This window comes from Halichoerus grypus, chromosome 7 (assembly GCF_964656455.1).
Source record: "Halichoerus grypus chromosome 7, mHalGry1.hap1.1, whole genome shotgun sequence".
Taxonomy (NCBI): domain Eukaryota; kingdom Metazoa; phylum Chordata; class Mammalia; order Carnivora; family Phocidae; genus Halichoerus; species Halichoerus grypus.
Window position 1 is genome coordinate 73,657,508 of NC_135718.1, and position 20,656 is coordinate 73,678,163.

The 20,656-nt window shown below is 46.0% G+C and overlaps 1 protein-coding gene across 1 annotated transcript in view; it reads left to right on the forward strand.

Annotated features, from left to right (window-relative positions):
• The first annotated feature begins 431 nt into the window (after window positions 1–431).
• The window catches only part of RYR2 (ryanodine receptor 2), a 731,966-nt gene continuing 711,741 nt past the window's right edge, over window positions 432–20,656 (forward strand). Inside the window, exon 1 of the mRNA XM_078077755.1 lies at window positions 432–826. Within this exon, the coding sequence (XP_077933881.1) occupies window positions 779–826 (48 nt within the window). The 5' untranslated portion in view covers window positions 432–778. The remainder of the gene's footprint in view (window positions 827–20,656) is intronic.

Here is a 20,656-nt window from a genome sequence, read left to right on the forward strand (position 1 = left end):
CTCTTGTTGGTCAGGAATAGAGGAAATCCAAGTTTAAAATACCCTGTGTTGGGTAACTTAATTTTAGATTACCCACTCCATGCATCCGGATGACAGATGATTCTTGCGTGCCATCCGCAGTACTCCGGCACTTAGCGCCGAAGCCCCCTCCGGGAGGAACGAACGCTGAGCCCTGGGTTTCGCCCAAGGTCTGAAGGGCTGGTGCAAGAGCCCCGGGGCTCCAGACCCGCGCAGGTGGACGGCTGAGCGCTCGTCGGTGCTCTAGGGCTCCGATACCCAGCGCAGCCAGTAAGCGGCGCTGGGCCTCGGGTTTGGCGGGCCGGAGCGGCGGGCTGCGGATTACCTGCAGCAAAGGGGAGCCGGCGAGCTCCTCCCCGCCCGCCGCCCCCACTCCCCGCCCCCACCGCGGCAGCAGCCCGGGCTCGGCGGGGTCGGCGCACTCGCTCGCGGGAGCCGGGGCCGAGCAGTCCGCCGCGGCAGGCAGGGAGCGCGAGGCCGGCGCGGCTGGGCTGCGGGGTCGCCCTCCTCCCGCACAGTGCGGCGCAGGGAGGCTCCCGCCTCGGCCGCCCCCGCCCGCGCCTCCTCCCCCAGCTCTGCAGGCGGGGACCGCCCGGCGCTCGCACCCGGCCGCCGCGGCCCCCTCCGCCCCCGGCTCCGGGCAGCGCAGCGGCAGCAGCGGCAGCAGCAGCAGCGGCAGGAGGCAGCGCGAGGGGCCGCCGCCACCGCCGCCGGGCTCCGCGGGGCTCGGGGGCCAGCCCCGGCGAGAAGGCGCGGAGCCATGGCCGATGGGGGCGAGGGCGAGGACGAGATCCAGTTCCTGCGAACTGTAAGCGGCGCATATCCCGTGTTTCCCCCCGGGGACGGGGGCGCCGGCGCATCCACCGGCCGGGGCCGGGCAGAGCGACGGCGGCAGCGGGGACGCGCGGGCGGGGCGGGGTGCCCCGGGGGCCCCGGAGGAGCCGTGTGGGGGCGACGGGAGGGAAGGGTGCGTGCCCGTGCGCGCGTGGTGGAAGCCGGGGCCGGAGCGCGGCGGGAGCGCTGCGAGCGGGCGGGAGGCGCGCAGCCTGGGTCCCGGGGCGCCTCGGAGCGGCGCCTCGGAGCCGCGGGAGTCCGGGAGGAGGGGGCCGTCCGGCCTGACCTGTGGCGGGGCTGGCGCCTTCCGGATCGCCGCGGGGGAGGGTGCGGACCGGGTGGCCCGCGGGGCTCGGGGCCGGCGGGGACGCGGGCTGTCGCCGGGAATTCCGCCTCGGCGCGGTTTCTCTGGCTTGCGGGCTAGACCCGCGCGCTGTCGCGCAACCCGGGGACTCGCCTACTTGGCGTAGAGCGCGCCGCGGCCGGCTGGTCCCGGGGCGGGGGGAGGGGGTGCGGGACGCGGGTCCCGGAGCTCCCCCAAGTCTGGTGCTGCGGAGGGGAGGGGGAGTCGCCCCCGTGGTCACCGCGGTTCCCCGGCGCTGGGGCCGTGGTGCTTCGACCGCTTGCAGAACGTGGAAGGGATGGGAGACGGGAGAAGGGGAGAGGGAGAGAGGGAGAGAGAGAGAGAGAGAGAGAGAGAGAGAGAGAGAGAGAGTGTGTGTGTGTGTGTGTGTGTGTGTGTGTGTGTATGTGCGCGCGCGCGCGCGGGGGTGCGGGGACATTGTGAACGTGTCGTTCTCTAAATGCTGGCTTATTGAATGCCTAGTGCAGCAAAGTGTGTGTGCGTGTATGTATGCGTGTGTATGTGTGTGTGTAAGGGCAGGGTGGCTGCCCGGAATTTCCACACTGGGTGGCAGCAGGGAAAGGTTGGCTCCACACTAATACAATTTTTTCTCCTTAAGTACCTCTTGGCACTGCTCCTTCCTCTCGCTGATTTGTTCGAACGCTGCAGATACTTCCCAGGCTGAGGCATTGCTCACCTCAAAGCTGGGACTGGAGAGCCTCTTGGCAAAAGAAAATGCCGTAACTTCACTTTAAGAATAACCTAGTTAGCATTTGCAGCATCCTTTCCATCCTTTTCCTGCACTTGTCTCGGAAAGATATTCCCTTCCAGGATTCCCCAACCCCCGCCCGAGGACTGCAGCTTCTGCTGTCACTTCTTTCCTCAACAGTGCAAAAGAGATCACTTCCCAATTACCTCCATAGTTACGCAAATCATCGAGATGCTGAAATTTTGAAATATTAACCAGACGGTAACTTTTAGGTGTGAAAATAGTGTAGGTGATGTATCTGGGAGCTGAACAAGTGAAAAGGGTAAATTTGTCGGAGAACATTGTAAGTGACCGTTTTTTGTTTTTGTTTTTTCCTTTTGCTCTTCTTATTGTTTTAAGGCATTCATTTTCCCTTAATATTTAGGGTGGGGGCGGAAAGCCTTTGGAAAGGACAAAATCCAGGGTCTGCATAAGATGGAGAATGATCTGAAGGAATGGCTGCATGTTACGCACCATTACATATGCTGTTAGAAGTACTACTGGCCCCAAATCCAGCTCTGAAGAGCCTGTATGCTAAAACCTTGCTCATGGGCAATGTTTTAAGCCTACTAGTCATACAGGTTATTTTTTTTAAAGTGAAAAACTGTCTATAAGGTTTTAAAAAAATAAGAGGCACATGGAAATATTTTTCTCCAAACCGCGAGATCTTTTGTTCAGATGGACAAAATATTTAGTTGCTGGGTAATTTTTAAATTCAGTTTTTTCCTTCAAACTCTATAGGGTTAAAATCAGCTAGAAAATTTTGGAAGGCTTCAGGCACTCAAGGGCCTCCTGCAGGCTTAAATGTTAAGCCAAGCTAGTTAGAGGTGGTGTTATCAGAATACTTAATAGAGACGGGGGTAATGTGCTTGCTGATGGGGTTCTGCACATATAAAGTAATGTTAACTCTGCATCACTCAACAGTGCCCGTCAGCCTGAGCAACACCTTTGATAAGTGGGTCCTGTGTAGAGATCTGGCAGTCCTAGGCTGGGATTTTTCTTTTAATAAAACATCCGTAGGTTGTGCTGATGATAAATGACCTTGAAAGAGGTGGCACAGTGGAGCAGGGGAATTTTTTTTTTTTTTTTTTTTTGGTGTAGCTTAACATCTAAAAGGAAGACATGTCTTTTCCTCTAAGTTTTACAATTTCATATGGAAATCCTTTACCAGCTCCTCTGCCTTCTGCCCTGGCTCTTTTCCATTTTATTCTCTTAACCTGAGTATGTGAATGGCTCAGAAATGGTAAATGGAGTTAGTAACGGAGAGAATGTCATTCTTATAGTAAATTCATCTCTTTTTTATTTTTTCTGGGGCATTTCTTTGTAGTGTGCAATCTTGCAATCTTGTCATTAGGAGTTTCTTTTCTTTCTTTCTTTCTTTTTCTTTCTTTCTTTCTTTCTTTCTTTCTTTCTTTCTTTCTTTCTTTCTTTCTTTCTTTCTTTCTTTCTTTCTTTCTTTTCCTCTTTCTTTCAAGCTAATGATCCAGGGAGTATTAACAATTTATATATTGGATAAAATAGTTAGGAATTATGGACAAAGCTATTGTGTTTAAAAAAAAAAGAAAATCAAACAGATAGTCATTAGGAGTCCTTAATTATGAAGCTGACTGATCATTTCCTATATCTGATTAGAGCACCTTAAGTATTATCTTGGATTTTTATTCAAGCACTGTAGCTCATTGACGCATCCTTGGCATCCTTCTGTCCATGAAGCTTTTTTTCTTCTATTTCTAGAAGAGGTTTGTGATCACTGTTAAGGGAACCAGAGGTGAAATCTTTAATGAACTGTGTCCATGAGTTATGGCCACTGCTATGAATTAATTCCTCATCTGTGAAGGGGAGTTTTGTCACTGGTTAGTCTATGCCAGGCCCTCTCCCATCTCTTTTCCATTATGTGATTGGGAGTTTGCTAACATTCCTTTCAAGTGCTTATGTAGTTGGAAGATCAGCTTTGATTCAGTGGCTGCCCCACCAGCTGGAAGCATGCCCACTCTGATGTGTTTATCTTTGAGAGAAATTGAGAATGTGGACGCATAAACTCTGGATGTGCTGGAACAGAATCCTGTAATAAAATGAGCCCTCAGCCCATAATGGATTTGTTCACTGTCATATTCCAACATGCCCGTGATTTGGAATGTGTGGTTTATTTTATTGTAAAATTTTCATTAACTTCCTTGTGTGTCAGCGAGCTGTAATTTGGTATTTAAAACCATGGATCTTCGTGGTGATGCTCCTTTCTCTTTTTCAAGCAATGTTACAAAAGTGTAGAGAAGGAATCCTTGACTTGGAGAAAATCTATGCTGTAAAATGACCTTGGTCAAGGGTTGATTTTTCCAAGTACTTCACCTTTCTTTCATTTGCATAGACAAGTTGAGTAACCCTTGGTGTACACCGTGACATCTACTTTTGTACTTAGGCATAGACTGAGATTGAAAACGGAATTGGGGCTGCAAAAATTACTCCGATGGGTATGCGCGAGCTTTCCTCCGGCCTTCCTTTGCAGAATGAACACTGTGGATTTCTTCACAGTGCGTGTCCATCTTGTGGATAATGATAAGAAGCATTTTAGAAAGTACTCAGCGATTAATAATAAGAATCATAAAGTATAAACACCAGTGCGAGATGGTATAATAGAGATTGGGCTGGAATATTTAGCCCCGTTTGGAGAGGTACAGGAAGGTTAACCCTACAGAGTCAGGGACTCAACAGTGCAGAACTAAGACTAAAACTCAGATCTTAGGCTCGTGTCCTTTCCAGCAGAGAAGGGCTGCTTATCGGCAGTTCAAGTCTGTTTTAGCTTTGCAGCAAACAGGATACCCAGTCACTTTTGTCAGCTGTAGGAATGTCACAGAGTACAAAGGAAAAGACTCTGAGTGAGCGGTGGGAATTTGCACCTTTTCCTCCCTTGATAATGAAGGCATGAGGAGCTTTAGATAGATGTGCACTGTGGTATTTTTTTTTTTTTTTTTAAGGATCTGCTGGAAATCACACCCAGGCTTACATAATTGGACTTTTTTTTTTTACTCAAAAATTGGTGTGTACACATTCACAGGAAGGGCAGACTCTGGAACAATTAGGGCACTAATTTATTTGACATTCAGTCTTATTTGTACTTGGGCTTCAGATAAGTGTTTTTATCAAGGCTGAATTCACTGAGAAAAGATTGCAACTTCTGGGGACCATGCTCCTGTAGATACAGCCCTTGGTGGGAGTGAGAGGTGCTGAAGCACGCATTTGCCTCCTGAAACTGTGACATTTTGGACATTTTGTTAATTCAGAGAAACATTTGTTGAACACCGTCTGTATGCACGGTGTGATATTCGGGGTTAAGGAAGCATCCAGAATAAGGAGAGATGTGGTTTGCAATTATCATCGCAAAGAAAAGATTTAGGGGCTGGCATGGAACAATCAGGAGGAAAAAAACACATGCAAAAATTCTAGGATATTAGGGTAGGAGGACACCTTTAGAAAACATCACCTGGTCTACCTCTGCCCCTGCCCCCCCCCCCATCATTTGTAGATAAGGAAGCTAAAGCACAGAGAGCTGAGATGCTTTGGGGCCAGTGTCATCCTCCAAATTAGGGGCTCTCTTGGTCACGCTGCTATAACAATACCATAGACTCGGTGGCTTCAACAGCAAACATTTATTTTGTCACCGTTCTAGAGGTCGGGGAATCCAAGATCAATGTGCTGGCAGGTGCAATGTATGACCTCTTCCTGGTTTGCAGATGGTCGTCTTGTTGTATCCTCATATGGCTGAGAGAGAAAAATCATCTCTCCTGTGTTTCTTCTTCTAAGGGCATGAATCCATTCATAAGGGTCCCAGCCTCCTGACCTGCTGACCTCCTACAGGCCCCACATCCTACTAGCTTCCCACTGTGAGTTAGCATTTCAGTGTATGACTTTTAGGGGGATGCAGACATTCAGTGGCATAGAGTAACACAGAAGGTGTGAAAATCTCTGAAGAATGTCAGAAAGGTCATTTACAGAACACCATACTTCCTTACAGAGTAGATTTAAACCATTTTATCCTTCTCTTCCCCTTCCCGGGGTTCACCGTCCAAATCGGCTCCTGCCTTTTTAGCCACTGACAAGGAAGCTTCTTTCCTTCTCTCTAAAGTTGCAGGTTCTCTAGACCCCAGTGCTTGCCCCCTGGTCCAGGGCGGGACTCTCGTACACATTTTCCATCCTTTCTTTGCCTCCCTCACCACTGTTCCTTCTGGTGGATCTTGAAGCACAGTCATTTCTTTTCGTTGTTTTTTTTTTTTTTTTTTTTTTCCGGTCATTTCTCCCACCTCACAATGTCTGGGTTTGACCCCCCGCCTCATATTGCTGCTCAGCTCTTCCCAATGTGGTCTCCACCCAGTATTTGTCTCTTCCCCTGCTTGTAATTGCTATCTAGCTTCTTTTACCCGTTGGAACCACTCTGCTGGATGTTTCCAGTAACCTCCTCCATGCCAAATAGAAATGCTCCCCTCCACCCCTGTTTCTTTAGAACGCCTCACAGTCTGCTAACTTCGCCCTCCCTCTGGAAGCTCCTCTGTTTGCCTTTGGACACACGGCACATTTGGAGTCATTTTTATACATTTCGGTTCATGCTTTTTGGGGCTCTTTTTGCTTCTTGATCTCCAAGTCTGTGATTATCCCCAAAGATTCTCTCCCATTTCCTGTTCTGTCTCTTCTGCCTTCATGATCTTATCTGTGCCACAAAGTCTGGGATCCTGGGAGTAAGAGTTTGAAAAGACTTAACAATAACCTCATCCAGCTCTGAGAGCAAGAGAAATTATAGGAACTTTCTCAAGGTCATTCCTTCCTGTAGGAGAACCGCCCCCCCCGCCAGATCTGAGGGTCCTCAGCCCCTTATTTCCAGCTCTTGTGGCCTCTGTTTTGACTCCCCTCCTACCTCCGGATACACCATCCTGAGCTCATGTGTATTCGGTCCCCTGAGTGGCTCTTCTTCCTGGTGGCTCTGTTGGCCAATGTCACTGCCATTTTAAGTTCTGGCTCAGAAACACCAGTGTGGTCCTAACCTTCAGAAGACCTGGGTCTGAGGCCTTTCTCCACCAACACCTAGCTTAGGTACCTGGGAAAAATTTAAAAATTTTTCTTAAACCATAAAGATCATATTAAGCATCTTAGAGGGATTTTTAAAGATCACGTGATAGGATTCTTGGGAAAACCTATTGCAGTGCCTGGCTTATGGTAGGCGCCCCATGCATTGGTTGAGCTCTTTTTTCCTCCCCTCGTATCTCATTTGACATCATCCCCTGTGGTGTTTTCCTTGGCATCTAGCTCAGATTTAGATTTCTCTCCTATCCCAGTACTTGTTCTGACCTTCATCGGCCCTCCGCCCCCACCAGCCATTAGCAACCCACCTTGAATTCTCCTGCCGTCTGAATCCTCCTAAAACCCCGTGTTCATGCCACCCCTGCCCAGTTCCAGATTCCTGTCACATCCGGTGTAACTGCTCTCCTTGGCTCATGACCCTTCATGATCTGACTTTTGACACCTTACTTAGGTTCCCCATCCTGCTGGAGCTTTTGGATTGCTCCAACAAGTTCTGACTTTACCTTTCTCAGACCTTCTCTTGAGCGTCCCAGTTCCACACATTTTATCACTTATTCATGGCCCTAATTTTGGTTCCCTGGTGCTCTGTGGGAGGGTTGCAACTGTGTTGGTGAGTGGCGGTGGAGGGGGGGGGGGGCATTCATTTCCCATGATGCTTAGCACAGCGTTACCTACAAGGACAGGTTTGAGAGGAATTGTATGGCAATGGAAGATCAGGACAAGAGAAAAGTTCCACCCTCTCTCCTCCCCTGATTAAATGTGAAAATCACGTGAATGTGTTCAAGTGCAGAAAGAAGGAATCTGTGATGAGGGGAGTAGGCAAACAGTGGGGGCGGGAGAGCGTTAGTAAGATCCCTCCTAGAGGCAGAAGAGTAGGAGGTAGGCGGTTAGGTTTTGAGAGGAGGAGAGAGGAGGTGTGTGGGTGAGACAGGCATGATGGTTGGCTTGGTTGGCTGTGGGAGGGCTGCAGGGGCTCCTGGGCCAGGTCGGGGGGGCATCTGGCGCCAGGCGTGTGAGGAGCATTTGAGAGAAGGAAGTTACGGAGACAGGTAACCTAAGGAGAGAGAATAAATGAAGACTTAAGTAGGTCTGAGTGATTGAGGCTGCTCAAGAGAGACCCTGGGTCCCTGTCAGAATTTGTATTTCAAGTGAGAAGTTTCTAGATGGTGAAATGACTTCCAGGGCACTACAGGGGCATCAAGTGGAGCAGCTTCATCCACTTATTTTCATCTCTGTTAATCATGGGAAGAACATTGGAACATGAGGGGTTGTGGAACTTTGGGGTCGGAGGTGTCCTATAAAAATTCTTCTGGGGAAGATCAAACAGGGACTTAGCTCTGAGGTGCCCTCTGAGGTTGTTTCTTGTTGCCATGTTGAGTTCCTGGGGTCAGCCAAACTCAGATCATTTAGAAGGATGGCTATAATAAAAAAAAAAAACAACAACCATGCCCTTGTGCTGGAAATGCATACTTTCAGTGATTTGGGGATCCCTGGAAATTCTCATCCTGGTAGATCACAGGGTTGGTCAGTCACTGAACTCCTAATGAACTTCTTTGCTAATGTCCTCTACTGTCTCAGCTTTGAAGGGCTTCTCTGGCTTGCTGGTACTTGGGTTGTGAACAAGTGGCCCATATTTCTGTGGTTTCCTAAAACATGACAGTTGGCCTCAAAGCCCAGATGGAAGGTGTATTTCCTGGTTCCTGTGACCCAGCATAAGTTCTATAGTGATGTTTTTTTTGCAGTGAAACAGAAATTGGAAAGTTTTCCCTGCCACTAACTTGGAGTGTCCAGGGCACCTGCCTGTCATTGCCTCCATGCTCACTAACCAAGCAGGGTTCTTGCCAGAGTAAGGGACCAAGAGAGCCAGAGCCATTGGCTGCCCAGGTGAGACCTCCCCTAGGTGGCTGTGCACGTGACCAACTGATGATGAGCATTTGCCAGTGTACTGGAAGAAAACCTTAATCTAGCTGAGGAGCTATGCGGATGCAGGGCAAAGTGACCAAAACAGCAGAACGTGCTGTAGGAACTTGCAGGGCAATGGGGCCTTGCTGGGTCTGAGGAGGGCGGAGGTAGGAGTTACCCAGGGGTTGCTTTGAGCACACACTTGTTCACAAGGACACACACTTCTTAATGTGTGCATGGGAAATTCGCGTGTGATTGGTGAGGGAGGGACACAGGTTCATACACCCCCATCAACACGGCCAGAGTAACAACTCACTGTGGCCAATTTATTTTGTCCACTACAGCAAGCACTTTTTTTTTTTCTTACAAAAGTTTAAGATTTAAAAAACTTTTTGCACACTCATTCCACTTCTAACAAAACTTTAATGTATTTTATTTCCCTCTGAATTTAGAATCTGACTCCTAATGTTCACGTGACCCCATGAATTTCATTCATATTTTAATACATAACCAAAGATACAAAGTAAAAGATATGTTTTTGGAGGACAAAAAAAAAAAAGAGAGAGACAAGAAAACGGAAAAATTACAGGAAAAATCAAATCCCTGAGTGTTGAGGGAGTTGGGACATTGTTAAAGTCAGTCACACTGACTTCATAGCCATTAAAAGTTGTGCTCACTTGTTTTCCACAGTGGGTTTCTGGTTATCACACTAAAAGGAATTATGATTTAACTTCTTTGAGATTTCACTGGAATTTGTATTTCTTTCACATTCAAAGAAATTTTCATTAAGAAATTTTGGTCTCTCACACACACAAAACACACTCTCCTGAGCGAAAGATAGCACTCCATATTTCTTTTCCTTCCTTCCTTCCTTCCTTCCTTCCTTCCTTCCTTCCTTCCTTCCTTCCTTCCTTCCTTTCTTCCTTCCTTCCTTCCTTCCACCTACCAAATTTTGACCCTAAAGTGAAATTCCATTAGATTACTTCATGGGTGGCAAGGAGGTGTTGGTCTCTGGTGCTGCTTCTAGTACTTTGAAGGTCTTGTTTCTGTTTTTTGAAGGGAGTAAGAGACAGGGTCCATGGGGGTGCTGGCTGTGAGAGATGCCATTTTGATGGTGTCAGGGCCAGAGACACACCAGCACTGTCCCACATGTCTTTTTGAGGTTGTCTGGGGAAATTCTTCAACAACCCGAACAGTTCTAGAGGCTGACAGAAATCATCTGAAGTATGGTGGCAGCCCTGAAGGGGTAACCTCTCTGGGGTGGTTGGGGGGCTGGAGCTATTTTATATAGTTACCCACCTATACTGTTGGTGACTTTTTTTCTGGCAGGTTCATTTTTTTATTATTATGTTCAGTTAGTCAGCATACAGTCCATTATTAGTTTTTGATGTAGTGTTCAACGATTCAGTAGTTGTATGTAACACCCAGTGCTCATCACATCACATGCCCTCCTTGTACCCATCACCCTGTTACCCCCTCCCCCCACCCCCCTTCCTTTTTGTAACCCTCAGTTTGTTTCCCGGAGTCCAGAGTCTCTCATGGTTTGTCTCCCTCTCTGATTTCTTCCCATTCAGTTTTCCCTCCCTTCCCCTAATGTCCTCCGTGCTATTCCTTGTTCCACATATGAGTGAAACCATAGGATAATTGTCTTTCTCTGCTTATTTCACTTAGCATAATCCCCTCCAGTTCCATCCATGTTGATGCAAATGGTGGGTATTCATCCTTTCTGATGGCTGAGTAATAGTCCATTGAATATGGACCACATCTTCTTTATCCATTCATCTGTTGAAGGGCTTCTCAGCTCCTTCCACAGTTTGGCTGTTGTGGACATTGCTGCTATGAACATTGGGGTGCATGTGCCCATTCTTTTCACTACATCTGTATCTTTGTGGTAAATACCTAGTGTTGCAATTGCTGGATCATAGGGTAGCTCTATTTTTAACATCTTGAGGAACCTCCACACTGTTTTCCAAAGTGGCTGTACCAAGTTGCATTCCCACCAACAGTGCAAGAGGGTTCCCCTTTCTCCACATCCTCGCCAACATTTGTTGTTTCCTGACTTGTTAATTTTCAGCAGGTTCATTTATATGCCCTTTCCAGAATGTCTGCGATAAGTATCTTACATGTATTTTCTCATGAAATCCTTACAAAAGTCCCTCAGAGGCAGGGACGAAGAAATTCAGTCACCTGTCCCCTGTTGGTAGGTCCAGGCCAGGGGCTGTAGAACCCATACACTCAAAGACTCTCTGGGGTCCCTTTCTGCTGTAGATTAATGTGTTTTCACACAGGAGGGAAACTTGATGCCATGCTTTTCTCTGTGGGAATGTACTTTATAATATCGAGTGTGAATTTCTTAAACTACCAGCGCCTCACAGGATCCGTGCCACATGACAGGCTCTCATTAAATGTTTGTGGAATTGAATGGAATGGATTTGGGGAGCCAATACTTTGATAATAAGTACAGAATAGAGTAATTGTATGCAAAGTTGACTAGGTTATCCTAATTCAGGATGCACACATTGGGAACTGTGTTTGTTCACAGCGTAATACCAGGTATGTGGGAGATACTTGGGAAGAAAAAGACAGTCCTGTATGGCTGAGGTGTCAGAACAGCGGGGCCTTGTACACGTCAGCTTGGGAGCAGTCAGCTCATGGTCCCGGAGGCCTGTGGTCTGTGTAAATTCAGAGGGGACAAGGGTGAAGAGGTGAGGAACGTGGCCATAATGGTAGGGGGGGCGGGACTCAAAGACTCCACCTCCATGAGGTGTGGGCTAAGTGGCCGTAAAAACAGATGAGATTTTACATAAGATGTGAAAATAACACAAAAGGCCGCATCTAGAATGTAGGACAACACTTAAGATGGGAATTCAAACTTAAAGAAAATGCTGCAGAGATCTCTGAAAATGCCCCCAAATCCCACTTGTAGAGTTTCTGAAAATTTTGATTCATTTTATTTTTGGAACAAGTTGAAATTTGAGGGGATAGGCTAAGGGGTGAAAATACACATCAAAGTGCCTTTTGGGGTTATTTATTTATTTTTAAAGATTTTATTTATTTATTTGAGAGAGAGAGAACAAGTGAGAGGCAGAGGGAGAAGCAGGCTCCCCACTGAGCTGGGAGCCCAGGCTGGGATTCGATCCCAGGACCCCGGGATCATGACCTGAGCTGAAGGCAGATGCTTAACCGACTGAGCCACCCAGGCTCCCCTCAAAGTGCCTTTTTGGAAAAGGAAAGACAATATTTTAAAGAATTGTACTTCAGGGACAAGTATAGGTATGAGCCTAATAGGCAGAACGTAATTCTTTTTCTTTTAGAGAATAGCAGCATATTGAAGGATGGTGGAGGCACTTGAAAAATTTAGCAGACGCACACACACGCATGCACGCACACACAGACACATTCACGCACACGCACGCACGCACACACAGACACATTCACGCACATGCACGCATGCACACAGACACATTCACGCACACGCACGCACGCACAGACACATTCACGCACACATACGCACGCACGCACACACAGACACATTCACGCACACGCACACACGCACACACATTCACGCGCACGCACGCACGCACACACAGACACATTCATGCACACATACGCACGCACACACTGGATTTAATCCTCGATGCCGTTTTGCTTTCTTCCTTACTCTCTTTTAGAATATCCCTTGCATCCCCTCTGGTCCTGGACGCATCTGACATGAGTTGTCTTCAGGGACAGTGCCCGTGGTTGTCTGTCTTGATCAGCTTACAAGTTCTGACTTGAAGGTTCAGTGAAACATCAGGAGAACATTTCTTCCTGAGTCACAGACAAATGAAAAGCTGAGATGAATACTTTCTGACTGATGGCTGTCAGGGCAGCTGAAAGCATCCTGTTCTGCTGGTGTCCTCTTTGTGACAGTAAAGGGGGCCACCATCTGGAGAAGAGGTGTCATTATTGAGTATAAAGGTCCTGCTGCTGCTGATGTAGAGAATGGCGTCCCTCAGGAAAGCCTGCAGAATCGGCCTAACTTAAGTCCTATTTATGCAAAAGAGGAGACAGAAATTGGTAAAGGAGAAGAGCGAATGGCGGTTTTACCCCTTCTGGCTCCAGTGCCCTGTCTTGTCTTTTCTTCCCACCACAGGACTGCTTTAGTATGCATGTATGTGTTTTTGCATATTTTATTTATTTGAGATACAGTTGACATATAACATTACGTTAATTTCAGGCGTACAACATAATGATTTGATAGTTGTACATATTGTGAAATGATCACCATTAACGGTAACAGGTCTCGTTAACATCCATCACCATGCAGAGCTACAAAATATTTTTTTCTCGAGATGAGGAATTTTTTTTTTTAAGATTTTATTTATTTATTTGGCAGAGAGAGACACAGTGAGAGAGGAAACACAAGCAGGGGGAGTGGGAGAGGGAGAAGCAGACTCCCTGCCGAGCAGGGAGCCCAATGCAGGGCTCGATCCCAGGACCCTAGGATCATGACCTGAGCCGACGGCAGACGTTTAATGACTGAGCCACCCAGGCGCCCCTCGAGATGAGGAAATTTTAAGAGCAAGTTTCAAAGAGACAATACAGTATTATTATCTGTAGTCACCATTTGGTACATTACATTCCCAGGTCTTAACTTGTTTTATAACTGGAAGTTTGTCCCTTTTGATGCCCTTTACCCATATTACCCACCCTCCTATCCCCCACCGCTGGCCACCAGCTATCTGTTCCCTGTATCTGTGAGTTTGGTTTTTTGGTTTTGCTTTTGTTTTTAGATTCCACATATAACTGAGACCGTACTGTATTTGTTTTTGTCTGACTTATTTCACTTGGTATAACGCCCTTGAGGTCCACCTATATTGTCACAAATGGCAAGATTTCATTCTTTTTCTATGGCTGAATAATATTCCATTGTATGTATATATACCCCACATCTTATTTATCCATTCATCCATCTGTGGACACTTAGGTTGCGTCCATGTCTTGGCTGTTGTAAATATCTGCAGTGAACATGGGGTGCATATACCTTTCTCAGTGTTTTCGTTTCATTCAATTAAATACGTAGAAGTGGTATTGCTGGATCTCATGGTAGTTCCGTTTTTAATTTCTTGAAGAATCGCCATGCTGTCTTCTGCAGTGGCCGCACCAATTTCCATTCCTATCAACAGTGCACAAGGGTTCCTTTTCTCCTGAACACTTGTTACTTGTTGTCTTTTTGATCATAGCCATTCTAACAGGTGTGAGGTGATAGCTCATTGTGGTTTGACCGGTCTTTTCTTTTAGTTCATTTTGAAATGTTTGTTGATTACCTACTGTGTGCCAGGTGCCATGCTGGGGGCTGGGACTCAAATCGATCTGAGCCTGTTCTGCTTGATGGAGTTTATTCTGTCTCTGATGGGCGGGATGGGCAATAGGAAAAAGCAAATGTCCTACGACAGATAACTGGATTTTGGGGTGGGAGGGATCCGTGTCTGATAATTACGGTTGTCCGAGGCTTCCTGGAGGAGGCAGCATTTATAGTCACAGAATTTTCGGACTCATAAGGAACGTCAGGTCTAACTCCAGGATTTCACAGTGGAGGGACGTGAAAGTTCCTCAAGTGTTCTGGTTACCATTTATTTAGCTCAGACAGGATAGCCGCCATTCATTTGACTCCTGTAGCAATTCATTTAGTCCCTAGGGCATTTGATTGCTTTTGTGCACATCAGGAAGTGGTGACAGAGACGTGACATGACTTGCTCAAGGGCATCGAGGGACTGTGTGATGGTGGTGAGCCCAAGGTCCTTGCGGTGCCAGAGCCCTTTCTTACCGTTCCCTCTTTCCCTCCTTCCATCCTTTCCTTCCTTCTTTCCTTCCAACGGTCAGGAAAAGTTGTGGAAGACTGTGAACATGGCCAATAAAAAGAGAACTGTGGGTGTCCCATCTGCCTCGCTCACCCATTTGGAGTTATCTCTGCCTTTCATTTGTCTTTGAGCTATTTTACAGTTCTGTAAGTTGTGGGAAACATGTAGCCATGATTCCGGAGTGTGTGGTTCTTGATCACAGAAAATGCACAGGTGTCTGGTGGAATGTGCTTGTGGACGCTCGGTGGTTTTGCACGCAGCAAGCAAATTCCTGTCAGTTTTCCTGGTGGACTTTCATATGTGCACATTCTTTGGATTCTCTATTGAACTTTTTTTTTTTTTTTTTGAGAGAGAGTGTGAGAGCAGGCAAGGGGGAGGGGGAGGGGGAGAGAATCCCAAGCAGGCTTCCCATTCAACTCAGCGCCCGAAGCAGGGCTCCATCTCATGAGCCTGAGATCATGACCTGAGACAAAATCAAGAGTCTGACGCTCAACCAACTGAGTCACCCAGGTGCCCCTGAATGCTCTTTTGAACCTGCTGTAACATAATATTGGTTCTTTCATTACTTAGGAATTCAATAAAATCTCAGACACGTGCTCATTTTGTATTTAAGTCGTGTTTTTACCTTTTTAAAAGCAATGTTCAATGTCACCAATCTGCCTTTTAAAGAGGGTAGGTTTTGATGAACTGGGTGAGGAGGGTGGGCAGACAGGATCCCTGGTGAAAGGGAACGTGAGTGGAGGCGGGGTGTGGGTGTTCTCTGTTTTCCCATCCCTGACACATTTCCCCCTCATTTCTGCCCTGCTCTGTGTCCAGGACACAGCTGTTCTCCCTGAGCCCTGGGAACACTTTACTCCCCTTGCTGCCCCAGACACAGGGCTGGTAACAGTTCCTCACTGTTGCTGCTCCCTCTCTGTTGGACCCTGTCACCCTCCCTACACACTCCTTGCTCCCTTCATTAAATACCTACAGTGAAGAACTCTTTGCAAGTGTCTCTTTTCTTGACAGGACCCAAACTGAGACAGCCAGGAGACACCCGGGGCCATGGTTGGGAAAGGGGCTGTATGAGGGTGTGAGCTGTGGTACTCCTGGGAGGATGGGGAGCCTTGAGACCACCAGGGGCAGGGATTTATTCTGAATTCATAAGGTAAGAAGGGCCTTTGAAGTTATTCGTCTGTTTTCATTTTCTTTTTTTCCCCTCTCTGGGGAGGGAACTGGGTCAGAGCTATCTGTTAGGAAGATTAATGTGGCAGCAATTTATAAGATGAATTGGTATAGAGAGAGATCAGACAGAGACTGCAGGTCGGAAGCCTATTAGGGGACAGTCGCCATGCAGTTGGTGCAAGATAATTTGGCCTAAATTTGTGTGGTGGTTGTGGGAGTGAAGAGGAGGAGAGAAGTTTAGGAGATGCTGTAGAAGAAGGGTAACTGATAAGGAGAAGAATGAGACAAAAATGAGTTTAGGAGACTCCAAGAAACGTGGTCCAAGTGAAGGTTTCAGGGGAGGGCGGTGGGGTTAGTTTTGGACATACTGAATTTGAGGTACGTTATGTACTGACTTGTGTCCTCCCTGAAACAATACATTGGAGTCCTAACCCTCAGTACCTCCGAATGTGATCTTATTTGGAGATAGGGTCTTTAAGGAGGTGATCGAGTTAAAACAAGGTCATTAGGGTTCGCCCTAATCCAAGATGATTGGTGTCCTTATACAAGGGACGTTTGGACTCAGACACGTGCAGAGGGAAGATGATGTGAAGACACACAGGGAGAACGCCATATGAAGACAGGATTGGGGCCATGCACTTGTGCACCAAGGAGTGCCTGGGGCCACCAGAACCAGGAGAGAGACCTCACAGCCCTCTGAGGGACCCAACCCTGCTGACCCTTTGATCTCGGACATACGGCGTCTGGAGCGGGGAGACGACAAATTTCTGAACCACCCAGTTGTGATTCTTTGTGCTGGCAGCCCTAGGAAGCTGACAGGGGTGCAATATTGGAAACGTGCATTTAGTGTTTTGGAGAGGTTGGGCCTAAGGAGATACCGTTAGTATGATAGTGAAGCCATGAAAATGATGGTGTCAGATCAGGAGCATGTAGAGCACTTTGTTGCAAAGGCTGAGCGGAAGGTGACCAGAAGTACCTTTGACGTGGTGTCCAAGAGGAAGGTGAAAGCAGATGCCAGGCTGCAGGAAAGAGGTGAGGGTGGCAGGAAGCCGAGGTAGATGACAGAGATGACCTTTTCATCCCAGACACTGATGAGGAGGAGGAGGAGGAGGAGGGAGAGGAGGTGTTAGCTTGAGGGGGAAGCGAGCTTGACAGAGTTATTGATTACTTTGTTCCCATGAGAGGGACCATCATCTAAGTTATGGAGGAGGAGGGGTAATTGATGGAGCAGGGGTGTAGGTACAGGACGGGAGAGAGACAGAGACAGCCCTCCACCTGCTTCCGTAGCTGGGCCCACAAAGACACTGACGCACCCCCCCTTTGTTACAGAGGCGTCATTGGTACTTTCCCCAATTTGAGAGCGCACACTTATTTTCATTTGGCTTTAGGTTAGCTTTGCATAATTTCATTTTCTGCTGGGGACCTTTTGGGAAGCAATTAAAGGTAGAGCTTCGTTGGTTCTACACTGGGCATGTTTTGTTTGGATGTTGCATGGTGTTGGAGATCGAATAATCCACCTAGGCTTGAAGCAAGCATATCTCATTAGGATGTGTGGAAGTTCATATTGGTGGTGTTCTAAAAAATTTTTTCCTTTAGCTACTGACTCAAAAAGATGACAGCGTTTGGATAGGTATTTACAAATAATTTTTAGCCAACGGACAGCCTAGGAATATATTAGAACAACTCTCTGACAGTTCGGATCAGGGGAACACGTCGAAATATCTTAGAAAACAAAGTGATTGTGTTGATAGCAACTGCCGTTGGCTCTCCTATGATAAATAGCTTAGCTGGCTAAACAAACTTCAGTACTTTTTCAGAAAATTAAGCAATTTACATTTTCTGAGATATTTTAATTTCTATAAAAATTACATTTTTATGTAATTGGCACTATACTGCAGATATAATTTATAGCTTGCAAAGCTGTTTTTTTTTTTAAAATCTAAGTAGTAAATGCATATAGCATTTAAGTGTGCACATCCCAATTTGTCTTATAGTTAACACCAGTAATGTAAAAGCTTTCAGCCAATGTCTGTAGTTAACAACAAAAGAATGTATCTTAATCTCTTTATTGCCCTCAATCACTGCCTGCAATACTTTCTTCAAAAGAAACTGCTTTTGAGATGATGATTATTATAGGATCTGCCCAAACCTAGCCAAACCGCATGCTCACCATGCAGCCATACAACATTAAGATAAAAGTCTGTTACATTTTGCCCCTATTAAATTAGATACAATACGTCTTACCTTGTGTAACGTATAAAGATATGTCATGTATGTGTAATATATATATATATATATATGTATATGTGTATGCCAAATGTCAAATTTATATACTCTGTAACATTTTATTTATTTATTTGAGAGAGAGAGAGAGGGAGCAGGGGAAGGGACAGAGGGGGAGGGATAGAGGAGAGGAAAGAATCTCAAGCTGACTCTGTGCTGAGCGTGGAGCCTGATGAGGGGCTCAATCTCACAACCTTGACATCATGACCTGGGCTGAACTTAAGAGTCGGATGCTTAACCTACTGAGCCACCCAGGTGCCCCTACTCTGTAACTTTCTAAGAACTTTCTTCAATCAGTAACCTCTTAGAAGTATTCAGACACATTGTCTGTCCTTTGGGTCTTGCAGGGATGTACCTGGGGATGCCAGCATTACCTACATAAACCGAGGTCCTCACAGTTCAAAGGTCAAAGACTCTACCTTTTCATGTGCCAGATTTAAATTTTAGAATGAGCCTCAGACTCAGACTTACCAAACCACACATATCCAGTTCTCATTTCTTTCTTAGAAAATGAAAATCACTCTGTGCAAATGTCAAAGAGAGTTTGGGCATGCCACAGGGGGAAAAAGAGAGGCTGGACCAGATGATCTAGAGGCTTCTTCCTGCCGATCCCTGGGACTCTGACATCTTTTCATCTGGTTACAGTGCTTATGGATGCTGATCCAGAGAAGGGGGATGAGGAGGACAGTAACACTCCAGCACAAATTAGAAGGTGGGAGATAGCTACCCAACATTTTCATTATAGAGTGAAAAGAAACTGCCATATCTCCTGTTAGTAGAACATTTTCTCATTCCGGTCCTGCCAAGGACATTTTCTACAGAACAAAATTTTGAGTATTTCACAGGATTGGCTGAGCAAGAAACATGGTATAAGTTGTATCAAACAAAAATATTGCTCTGGAAAGGCCTAAAGCAAGGACCTGAATGTCCGTGGAGGGTGGTACCAGTGATCCCATAAATCACACCGGTGTCCTGCAGTCATATGGTAGGGATGGGCCAGAGAGACCCCTTCTCCATTGCCTCTACAGGGGGGCAGCCTGCAGCCCAGACTTCTGTGAGAAGGGGCATGTCTGTAGATAGCCCCATGACTCCGGGTATGGCAATGGGCTTTAAAATCTCAGCGTTAACAGTGATGCTTCTATTGCCTTCTGCTATGAATAATGGAGCAAACTAAAACCTGACCCAAAGGGAGTCTGGTAAATAAATCATGGAGAAGGACCTGCAGATCTTTGCATCAGAGAGAAAATGAGTAATGGCATCCTCTTTTGCTTGTTCAGACCATCAGGAATCAACGTAATTTAATGGTAAAACTTCCAAGATGGGGCCAATATTGTGGATAAATGGAGTCGATTTTTAAGGTTAGATAAATTCAGCCTATTTTTATGGGCAGAGGAAAATTATCGCTGACGTGTTTTTGATAAGATTCTTTGATGCTGTAAACTGAACTACTGAGAGCATAACAGTTTTTCACATGAGTGACGGAGAGGGAAGAAAAATTATAACTTATAGGAGACTAAGGCTCTGTTTATATTTGGGCACTGAATTAATACGTTTTTGGGCATTCATTTTTATTTAACGACACGACTGGCTTTGTGGTGGCCCCGGTTCATTATGAATGCCATAAATATCGGATTGATCGGATTTTTTAGGCTGATGTTCTCACTGAATGGTGATATTATGGATATACTGAATGGGAGGGACCGTGATTATAGGTTTGTGTGTTTCTGCATTCAACAAAAATGTGTTCACTACCTCCCATCTGGCAGGTATTTGTGGGGTGCCGTGGGCTTATCCTCAAGCTTCCTTCTTCATTGGTATTTTAAAATAATATTTCCGTAGAGTCGCTGATGAGTCTCCTAAATAGGAAAGGGCTGAGGCTAGAATCCAGTGGCCAACCTAAGATTTCCTTGTAAGTCAACGTCAAATCAGTTCAACATTACCATCAAACAGTCTGCATTTTTTCCATTTTGTCCAAGGAGAAATTAACGAGGATAATCAAATGCTGGCTGGAAGCCTTCGTATTTGTATCCATAGAAATAGAAATTACACGTAAATTTATATATTATTATTATTATTAATTATTATATTCTTAGCATTTCTAAATACCTGTTATATGCAAGACATTCTACTTGACTCCATGGACATAATGAGATATATAAGACATAGTTCTTGCCTGTAAGTGACTATTCCTAAGACTAATTTATTTGCCTCTCATAGACTTTTTTCCTGTTGAATTTTTCTTAAGTAAATTAAAATTTTTTTTTAAAAATCCAAGTGTAATTAGAACATACTTACAGTAAAGCATGTAAATCTTTTTTTTTTTTTAAGTTGGTTTAGTGCATTTTTTATTTAAAAAATTTTTTTTTAGTATAGTTGACACACAATGTTACATTAGTTTCAGGTGTACCACTTAGAGATTTGCCAAGTTTACATGCTGTGCTATGTTTACCACAA